This window comes from Hemitrygon akajei, unplaced genomic scaffold (genome assembly GCF_048418815.1).
Source record: "Hemitrygon akajei unplaced genomic scaffold, sHemAka1.3 Scf000071, whole genome shotgun sequence".
NCBI lineage: Eukaryota > Metazoa > Chordata > Chondrichthyes > Myliobatiformes > Dasyatidae > Hemitrygon > Hemitrygon akajei.
Genome location: NW_027331957.1, coordinates 781536 through 792487, shown reverse-complemented (window position 1 = coordinate 792487; position 10952 = coordinate 781536). Strand labels below are relative to the sequence as shown.

Here is a 10952-nt window from a genome sequence, read left to right as displayed (position 1 = left end):
TCACACACACCGTGGCCATGAAATGTCTCTGACCGCGACACAGACACAGCACAGCCCACACCAAGTCACAGATTCTCTACCTACCATGACACAACTCCGCCCCGCACTCTGACATTGCCCTCGCCATGACATCGAGATGCACATCACAACGCTTGCCGGGGCACAGAAACATAAACAGAAAAGGTTACAGTGTCACCGACACGCTCCTTACAGCAACTCGGACATGGCCCACACGATGCTGACGCCGACCCTCATTGTAGCATCAACAAAAACTTCACCGGGTCATTGATATACCCCTGAGTGTTTCACAGACATGCCCGTCAAGGTGACGCCGACGCTTCTCACTGTGCCACCAGCACATTCTTCATTGTGACACCCTTCACAGTCACACTGACACAACACTCTCTGTGACCCGTTCGGTAGCGTGACGCTGACTCACGTGTCACTGTAAACTCTAAACATCCTTCATCATCTCTCTCAGTAGATTCGTCAGTCTAAGATCACCTCCGGCCGAAACTGCCATGAGTTAAACTCAACCCTTCAATCCAAGCTTTCAGCGCTCAACTCGAATCTGTCCGATCTTAAACGAATGCACAGCGATCTCCGGCACCAGTTCACTGAGGTGGAAACGAAGTACAGATCTGTCAACGAAACCAAGGCTCAAATCTGTGAATTGTTGACCAACAGAAGAGGTGAGGCATCATCCCCCTCTTTCACCCGCACCTCATCACAGGGCAGGCATTGAGAGAGGAAGCGTCACTCTGTGCTTGACATCGGGAGTTTGTGAAGAGATGGTATGGAGGGTGATTCACTCTGTGTTCGACCCGGTGAGTTTGTGATGGGGCTGCGTGGAGGAAGTTTCACTCTATCACTGAATCCAGGAGAGTGTGATGGGACGTTGTGGAGGTGGATTCTCTCTGTGTCTGACCACGGGATTGTGAGACTTAACTTTACAGCTTCTCTGTATGTCTCACTCCGGGAATGTCTGATGGGACAGTATGGATCCAGATTCACTCTGTGTCTGACAGCGGGATTGTGTGATGGGATAGTGCAGAGGGACGTTCATTCTCTGTGATATTGTGGAGGGAGTCTGACACCCCTTGAGTCTGTGGGCGGAACTTCGCTTTGTGTGATAACACAGGAGGGTGTGATGGGACGGTTCAGACAAAGCCTCACACTGTGACCCGCCAGGAAGTGTGTGATGGAAGGAGATTCACACTATGTTAGACTCGGGAGTGTGTGATGGGGCAGTCTGGGGGCAGATTCCCTCTGTGTCTGACACTTTGCTGTGTGGTGTATTGAGAAGCTGCAGAGGGAGAATCACACTCCCTCTGACATTCGTCATGTGTGCTGAGGGAGTTTATTTCCGTGTCTGACCGCTGGAGTGTGTGATGGGGCCGTGGAGAGAGAGATTCACAGTGTGTCTGACCAAGTCTTTGTGTGACTGGACTTTGTGGAGCGATCTATAGTCTGCTCTCTCATCCAGGGAGTGTGTGATGCGACGGTGTGGAAGGAGCTTCACTCTGTGTCTGACCCTGGGAGTGTGTGATGAGATGATGTGGAAGGAGTAACACCCAGAATCTGACCCTGGAAGAGTGTGACAGGACGCTGTGCAGGAAACTTCACTCTACGTCTGACCGCTGGAATGTGTGATATGGCCATGGAGAGAGAGATTCACTCCGTGTTTGATCCATGCAGTCCGTTACGAGGCTTTGTAGAGGGATATAAACTCTGTCTGTGACTACGTGGGTGGACATGCGCTTAACTCCACCTCTGACCACGGGCGTGTTTTAAAGGCAGTGTGCAGGGAGCTTCACTCCACCTCGGACTGCTGGAGTGTGATAGGTCCGTGGAAAGAAAGAGATTCAGTCTGCGTCTGACCGTGTGAGTGTGTGATCGGGCGGTGTGTAGGGAGCTTAAATCTGTGTCTCACCCCGTGTGTGTGATAGGACTCAGTGTTTGACACAGTGTGCCTGTGATGGGAAGCTATGCCGGGAAAGGGCGCTGGATTAGTGCGTTTGGGGAATAGGTGTGTCATGTGTGTGTCTGACACCAGGAACAGTGACGCGTGCCTGGGTAGTGTTCCTGTCTGTGTCTGAAACCAGTGGTGTGTGATATTACGGTGCGGAGGGAGCATCTCTCGTTTTCTGACCCCTGTATTGTGTGCTGTCACCGGGTAGAGGGGCATCATACTGTGTCTGACCCCGGGAGTGTGCGGCGCGATGGAGTAGAGTGTGTTTCATTTCCTCTCTGATCACGGGCGGATGAAATGGGGTACTGTAGAGGGGGGTTCACTCTGTGTTTGTCTGCAGGACTGTGTGATGGGAGAGGGTGCAGGGAGCTTCACTGCATGTTTGACCCAAGGAGTGTGTGATAGTGTGGTGGAGTGAAAGCTTCAGTCTGAGACTGACCCGGTCGTGTGTGATGGGACAGTGTGGAAGGAGCATCACTCTGTGTCTGACACGGGGAGAGTATGATGGTACCGTGAGACAAGAACTTCATTCTTCGTATGTCCCCTAGAGTGTGTGACGGGACGGTGTTGGTTGAACTTCTCTTTTATAGGACACTGGGAAGGAGATGTGTAGCTGACTCCTGAGGTTTGTGATGGGGCGGAGTGGAGGGAGCTTCAATCAGTTTCTGACCCCGAGAGTGTGGAATGGGACGGTGTGGAGGGAGATTCACTCTGTGGCTGATCCCAGGAGTGTGTGATTTGACGGTGTGGATTGAAGTTCTATTTGTGTCTGTGCCTCAGAAAGTCTGTGACATGATGGAGGGAAGGAGATGTGTAACTGACTCCTGAGGTTTGTGATGAGGAGGAATTGACGGATCTACAACTTGTGACAGGTCCCTCGAGTGTGTAATTGGTGCCGTGTCGGAAGATTAACTTTGAGTCTGACACCAGGAAAGTGTGATGGGACGGTGTAAACAAGCTGCAGTTTGAGTCTGACTACGGGGATGCGTGATAGGAGGGAAGTCTGTATCTGACTCCAGGAAAGTGTAATAGGGCATTTTAGAGGGAGTCTCAGTGCGCCTGACCCCGGGAGTTTGTGTAATGGAACAGTGTGGAGGGAGCTTCACTTTGTTTCCGACCCCGGGAGTGTGTGATGGGACGGTGTGGAGCGAGATTCCCTCTGTGTCTGACCCCGGGAGTGTCTGATGGGACGGTCTGGAGGGAGCCTGCCTCTGTTTCTCACCCAAGAGCATGTGTTTTGACATTGCGCAGCGTGCAGACTGAACCAAGCATTATATGATGGGGCTGTGGACAGAGAGAGAGCTTCACTCTGTGTCTGCCACGGGTGTGTATGATGTGTGATGTGTGTATGATGGGAGTTTCATTCTGTGTTTGTCCCCCTGGATCCTGTGATAGGAAAGCTTTGAAGGAGATTCCCTTTGTGTCTGGCCACCGGATGCGTGATTGGAAACGCGGAGAGAGCTAAATCCTGTGTCTCACCCCTGGAGTGTGTGACGGACAGCGTGGAGTGAAATTCTATTTGTGTCTGCCACTCAAGAAGTCTGTGATAGGATGGTGGGAAGGAGCTTGGAACTGACACCTGAAGTTTGTGATGAGAAGTTGAGGGAGCTACACCATAGAACCATAGAATACTACAGCACAGTACAGGTCCTTCAGCCCTCCAGGTTGTGCTGACCCATATAATCATTTAAAAATGTACTAAACCCACAATACCCCATAACCCTCCATTTTTCTTTCATCCATGGGCCTGTCCAAGAGGCTCTTAAATACCCCTAATGTTTTAGCCACCACCACTATCCCTGGCAAGTAATTCCAGGCACTCATAACACTCTGTATAAAAAAAACTTACCCCTAATGTCTCCCCTAAACTTCCCTCCCTTAATTTTGTATCTATGACCTCTGGTGTTTGCTATTGGTGCCCTGGGAAACAGGTACCGACCATCCACCCTATCTATGCCTCTCATAGTCTTGTAGACCTCTATCAAGTCCCCTCTCATTCTTCTACGCTCAAAAGAGAAAAGTCCTAGCTCTGCTAATCTTGCTTCATATGACTTGTTCTCGAATCCAGGCAACATCCTGGTAAATCTCCTCTGCACCATCTCCATAGCTTCCACATTCTTCCTATAATGAGGTGACAAGAATTGAGCACAATACGCTCTGTGCGGTCTCACCAGAGATTTGTAGAGTTGCAACATGGCCTCTCTACTCTTGAACTCTTGTGACTGGTCCCACGAATGTGTGATGGGATTCCTTGGCAGGAGATTCAGATTTAGTACGACACCAGGAGAGTGTGATGGGACGGTGCGGAGGGAACTTCACTCTGTGTCTAACCCAGCGTGTGTATGATGTGACGGTGTGGAGTGAACTGTGTCTGATACAGAGTGTTTGCGATGGGATACTATGCAGGGAGCATCACCCAGTGTTTTGACCACAGAAATGTGACTTGGAGGGAGATTCACTCTGAGTCTGACCCCGGGAGTGTGCGATGGGACGGTGTGGAGGGAGATTCACCTTGTGTCTGACCCTGTGAGTTTGTGATGCGACGGTGTGGAGGGAGACTAACTCTCTGTTTCTGTCCCCGGGAGTGTGTGATTGGATTTTGTGGAGGGAGCTTCACTCTGTGTCTCACCCCGTGAATGTGTGACGGGACGCTGAGAATTGAAATTATATTTGTGTCTGTCCCTCAGGAAGTCTGTGATAGGTTGGTGGGAAGGAGCTCGTAACTGACTCCTGAAGCTGGTGATGAGGAGGAGTTGACGGAGCTACACCTTGTGATTGGTCCCGGGATTGTGTAATGGGGTGCCGTGGCGGGAGATTGAGCTTGAGTATGACACCAGGAGTGTGTGCTCAGACGGTGTAATCGAGCTTCACTTTGAGTCTGACTACCGGAATGCGTGATAGAAGGATGTGAGGCGAGTTTGTATCTGACCCCCGGAAAGTGTAATGTGTCAGTTTAGAGGGTGTCTCATTCTGTGTCTGACCCCAAAAATGTGTCTCGGAACAGTGCGGAGGGGGATTCACTCTGTCTTACACCGGTAGTATTTCATGTGTCAGTGCAATGCGACGCTCACACAGTGTTCAACCCCTGGGAGTGTGATGGGTCTGTATGGAGGGAGTGTCACTCCGCGTCTGACCTCTGTGGGCTGTGAAAGGACATAGTGTAAGGAGCTTCACTCTGTGACTGACACAGTGTGAGTGTGAGGGAATGATACGGAGGGAGAATCTGATCTTTGTGCTGTGTGATGAGATGGTGCGGAAGTGCACCACTCTGTGTCTGAGAACGTGTTGTGTGTTGAAATGTTGTGGAGGGAGAATCTTTGTGTGACCCTGGGATTTTGTGAAGGGTTGGTGTGGAAGCAACTTTACTCTTCGTATATTGCAATGAGTATGTGCTGAGACGGTGTTTAGGGATCTTCACTCTGTGTCTGATCCCAGGAATGTGTTTTGGGAACTTTTCTGCATGTCTGACATAGAGAATAGGTGATGAGACAGGGCAGAGGGAGCTTCACAGTGTCTCTGATTCGGGAAGTCTGGGTGATTGGACGGCTCGCAGAGATCGTCACTTTACAACGGACCCATAAATTGTGATGAGCCGGTCTGGTGGGAGCTGCATTCTATACCGCACCTCGGGAGTGTGTGATGGGACGGTGTACAGGGAGCTTTACTCTGTGGCTGATCCTAGTAGGTGTGAATGGAAGGTGTGCAAGGAGCCTCACTCTGCGTCTGACCCCGGGAGTGTGTGATGGGACGGTGCGGAGGAAGGTTCCCTCTGTGTCTGTCCGGAGGAGTGCGTGATGGGACGGTGTGATGGTAGCGACACCTGCTGTCTGAATCCGGGATGGGACGTTGTGGAGGGAGGTTGACTTTTTCTGATCCGAGTCGGTGCAATGGGAGTTATGCAGGGAGAGTCACTATGCTTTGTACCTGATTTGCAGAGCAAACATGCCCTCAGAACTGGAGTGAAAAGAAAGATCGGTGTTATTACGTATCCTCGGTGGAGAAATCTTATGATAATGCGAGGGAACATTGTTCAAACTTCGATGCAAGGCTCCTTGAAATAAATTCAAACGAGGAAGAGGTATGTGACCCCCGGGGTGAGAAACAGAGTGAATCTCCCTCCACATCATCCCGTCACACACTCCGGGGTCAGACACAGAGTGAATCTCTCTCCACACCGTCCCATCACACACTCCGGGGTCAGACACAGAGTGAATCTCTCTCCACACCGTCCCGTCACACACTCGCGGGGTCAGACACTGAGTGGATCTCCCTCCAGAATCAGGTTAATTATCGCCGGCATGTGACGTGAAATTTGTTAACTTAGTGGCAGCATTTCAATGCAATAGATAATCTAGCAGAGAGAGAAAATATAATAAATAAAATAAACTCGTAATTAAATCACGTACATTGATTAGATTATTTAAAATGTGAGAAAGAAGCAGATGGTGTACATTATAAAAAGTGAGTTAGTGTCCAAAGCGTCCAAAGTCCATTCAGGAATCGGATGGCAGAGGGGAAGAAGCTGTTCCTAAATCACTGAGTGTGTGCCTTCAGGCTTCTGTAGATTACTAGACTAGTGCCCAAGATGGAGCTGACTAGATTTACAACTTTCCGTAGTTTCTTTCGGTCCTGTTCAGTAGCCCCTCCATACCGGACAGTGATGCAGCCTGTCAGAATATTCTCCGAGGTATAGCTATATAAGTATTTTTTTTAGTTTGACCGAATGGAGTCCCTCCACTCCCACCTGTCACACACTCCCGGGTCAGGCAGGGAGAGAAGCACCCTCCACGCCGTCCCATGACACATTCCTGCGATCAGTCACTGGGTAAATCCATCTCTGTGCCATCTCTTCTCATGCTCCTGTGGTTAAACATGGAGGGGGGGGGTCGGGGGGCGATACTGCCTCCGGCCCGGTCAAAATGAAAAAGCACGATTGTGTGGATGCTGCGTGATGTGTTGCCCGGTTACAAATCAATCCCACGAAATATCGAGCGGTACAGCATTTGCAATTAAACGATTGGGCTTTATGATTCTTCATTTGACTACAGGGTTAGTACAGAAAACAAAGAGAAAAAGGGCCCATTTTAACGAAACAGTCTAATGCGCTCCTTGGAGCTCACTGTTTTCCCGTCCGTCCTTTGTCCATCGATTTCCCCCGGGTGTGGTCGACTCCCGACCCCATTCCAAGTCAGCCCAGGCCTGCAGACTACGATATCCCCGTTCTGGCATCTTCTGTCTCCATCTTTTGCCGAACAAAAATCCGCGAGTCCCTCGCTCTCGGGCTCACAGGAAAGAAAACCCCTCCCATCATGGGACGCCGCACATTCCAAAGCCCCCGTTATCTCTCGTCATAACACAAACACACTGCCGCTACAGAGAAACCATTACATTAGCAGTGAAACATTTCCCAGGGCGTTGCATGCACATTAATCGAAGGGATTTCATTTCACAGGATTTTGTTTCCATCTCTATCGTCCATCGATTCGGAACTTACTGGATTGGAAAATGTAGATACGGGTGAGGTTTGTACAGTTACAGGTCGGTGGTCTGGGAGGGACACGCGGTCGTGGGGAGAGAGTGGGTCAGTGGGATAAATTTGGAGACTGACAGCGGGCTGTGTGGGGAGTGGGACATTGGGGCTCGTTCGTTGACTGACGCAGGGTTTTCGGGAGGGGTGGTGCAGTGGGTAAATTTGGGAACTGAGCCGCGACTGTAGGGGAGTGTGGTGTAGTGGGATTCGTACGGCCATGGACACGGGACTGTGGGGAGAACGCGGTATCATGCGATTAGTTCCGAGTCTGGCAAGGGGCTGTGGGGAGAGTGCAGATCAGAGGGATTGGTTTGGCGACGTCTCCGGTTGTCTGCTCGAGCTGTTTTGTCTCTGTTGAAATTGTCTAACCTCTTTGACAGGAATGTGGTCTCTAATATTCTGTACAAGACGTTCAATAGACCGCCCACCTGCAGTGAGTGTGACTCTTACGGTTGGAGTCACAGTTACAGTTGCAACAGGAAACACAGATTCATCTGTGAGAAGTCGGCACATTTGTACCCGGATATTCCGGAAGAGATCCAAGGTCTCTGTCAACAGCCTGTCGGGCCGACTTCAGTCAAGTGAATTCACCCCACTACTCCCCATTCAATCTACCCTACCCTCAAACCCCCATCCTTTCACCTCTTTCCAATTTCTCTTCCCCTCCTTCTTACCCCAGTCTCCTCCTCTACTCGTAGCCCCATTCTCCCCAACACTCTCCCTCTCTGATCCATACCTCTCTGCCCCGCTCTCCCCGCTCCCCCTTTTACTCCCCCATTCTACACCGTTTCTCTTTTTCCCCTTCTCTCTAACTCATTCCCATTCCACCCTTCCTCTTCCCCTCGGACCTCATTCTCTGCCTCTCCTCTCTCCGTTCTCTCCACACACTCTAACCTCAATTCTGTGCACTTTGGCTCTCAATTCCTCAACCCAGGGGAAAAGGACTGAGCGCATTCACCCTGTCTGTGCCCCTCCTGGCTTCATATCCACGCTCCAAGGTTCACAGACACATCATTCTTGCCTTCTCACCAGAACCCAGACCCTCGAGTCCCGGCAACATCCTCGTTAATCTCCCCCCGCACTCTTTCCAGCTCAGTGGCATCTTTCCTACAGGAGGGCGACGAGAACCGAACACCGCCCTCCAGGTTCGGCCTCAGTGTCGCCTTGTACAACTTCAATGTGACCCCGGTACGGTGCAAAGATGTAAAATTAACGTAAATTGTGAGAATTAAAAAAACTGCAACAAAGGTGAATACCCAGGGAGTGTTTAAGTGTTCAGGGAGCGTTCGCAATCTGATGGCGGAGGAGAAGCAACTGCTTGTAAATTGTTGAGTTTTCAGGCGCCTGTACCTCCTCCCCGATGCTACTAATGAGCACAGGGCATTTCCCGGCGGGAGGGGGTCCTCGCTGATGGATGCGGTCTTCCCGAGGCATTCCTTCTTGAACATGTCCTCGATGGAGGGGAGGGTTGTGCCCGTGATGGGGTTGGCTGAGCCTAGAACCCTCTGCAGCCTCTGGCGACCCTCTGCGTTGCAGCCTCCACACCAGGCGGCGGTGCGACAAGTCAGAACGCTCTCCACAGTACATCCGGAGAAATTCGCGAGTCTTCGATGACAGACCACATCCCCTCAAACCCCTAACCTTGCAATCCCCTCTGTACCGAGAGAGATATGGATGGTGGAGAAGACAAGGGCCGAGTAGAGTCTGGAATACACTCCGGCTCAGTCTCGAAATAAACTAGTCTACGGTGATGAAATCCAAAGATAAAGTCACAAACAGTAGTCATAGAAACAGATCTCCTACGGTTGTGCACTGAGTGATCGGCGCGAGCCTTTCACCGGCAGACATTCCATGAAGAAATGTTGACAGGCACTAATTGGCAGTCTGAATCATAAAGGGAAGGTAACAGCTCACCACAATCGGGGGAATGGAGGTTCCGAATCCTGGATGCCTGCCGATGAAGATACTTTCTTCGTGTTTACATGCCCAGTGCAGATCATCTGAGATGCTGACACACAGCAACACAGGAACGTGAAATACGATCATAGGATAGAGAGGCAGAATTAAGCTATTTGGCCCATCGGGTCATAAAATCTTTATGTTACTTCTAAATGTGGATTGTGCAATTCATAGCAATTTGTAATAAACATTGTGTACAACAGGACAGTCAATATAACTTAGAAATTCAGTTGTATCAGCGTGAACTAATCAGTCTGACGGCCTGACGGAAGACGCTCTCACGGATCATGTTGGTCCTGTGTTTTTGTTGCTGTGCTACACGTTCTCGGATGGTAGCAGCTGGAACGGTTGGTTGTTGGAGTGACTCGGGTCCCCGAGAATCCATCACGCCCCTTTTACACACCTGTCTCTGTAAATGTTCTGAATCGTGGGAAGTTCACATCTACAGATGCGCTGGGCTGTCAACACCGCTCTCTGAAGAGTCCTGTGATTGAGAGAAATACGGTTCCCAGACCAGGCAGTGATGTATCCACTCAGGATGCTCCCTATTGTGTCCCTGTGGAAAGTTCTAATGTTTTGGGGACCCAGACCAGGCAGTGATGTATCCACTCTGGATGCTCCGTATTGTGTCCCTGTGGAAAGTTCTAATGTTTTGGGGACCCAGACCAGGCAGTGATGTATCCACTCAGGATGCTCCCCATTGTGTCCCTGTGGAAAGTTCTAATGTTTTGGGGACCCAGACCAGGCAGTGATGTACCAATCAGGATGCTCCCTATTGTGTCCCTGTGGAAAGTTCTAATGTTTCGGTGACCCAGACCAGGCAGAGATGTATCCACTCTGGATGCTCCCTATTGTGTCCCTGTGGAAAGTTCTAATGTTTTGGGGACACAGACCAGGCAGTGATGTATCCACTCAGGATGCTCCCTATTGTGTCCCTGTGGAAAGTGCTAATGTTTTGGGGACCCAGACCAGGCAGTGATGTATCCACTCAGGATGCTCCCTATTGTGTCCCTGTGGAAAGTGCTAATGTTTTGGGGACCCAGACCTGGCAGTGATGTATCCACTCAGGATGCTCCCTATTGTGTCCCTGTGGAAAGTGCTAATGTTTTGGGGACCCAGACCAGGCAGTGATGTATCCACTCAGGATGCTCCCTATTGTGTCCCTGTGGAAAGTGCTAATGTTTTGGGGACCCAGACCAGGCAGTGATGTATCCACTCAGGATGCTCCCTATTGTGTCCCTGTGGAAAGTGCTAATGTTTTGGGGACCCAGACCAGGCAGTGATGTATCCACTCAGGATGCTCCCTATTGTGTCCCTGTGGAAAGTGCTAATGTTTTGGGGACCCAGACCAGGCAGTGATGTATCCACTCAGGATGCTCCCTATTGTGTCCCTGTGGAAAGTGCTAATGTTTTGGGGACCCAGACCAGGCAGTGATGTATCCACTCAGGATGCTCCCTATTGTGTCCCTGTGGAAAGTTCTAATGTTTTGG

General features: G+C 50.5%; 1 protein-coding gene across 1 annotated transcript; it reads left to right on the top strand.

Moving 5' to 3' along the window:
- Nucleotides 1–510: 510 nt before the first annotated feature.
- Nucleotides 511–8767, top strand: LOC140722166 (snaclec bitiscetin subunit beta-like). The gene is made up of 4 exons (XM_073036959.1): nucleotides 511–692; nucleotides 5908–6050; nucleotides 7425–7489; nucleotides 7883–8767. The coding sequence occupies exons 1-4, from the start codon at nucleotides 590–592 to the stop codon at nucleotides 8085–8087; spliced, it is 516 nt and encodes a 171-aa protein (XP_072893060.1). The 5' UTR covers nucleotides 511–589; the 3' UTR covers nucleotides 8088–8767.
- The last annotated feature ends 2185 nt before the right edge of the window (nucleotides 8768–10952 follow it).

Coding starts and splice junctions, on each gene's coding strand:
- LOC140722166 (XM_073036959.1), top strand. CDS start 590: ATGCACAGCGATCTCCGGCACCAGTTCACTGAGGTGGAAACGAAGTAC. Junction 693..5,907: donor ATTGTTGACCAACAGAAGAG/GTGAGGCATCAT, acceptor CCTGATTTGCAG/AGCAAACATGCCCTCAGAAC. Junction 7,490..7,882: donor ATTGGAAAATGTAGATACGG/GTGAGGTTTGTA, acceptor CCTCTTTGACAG/GAATGTGGTCTCTAATATTC.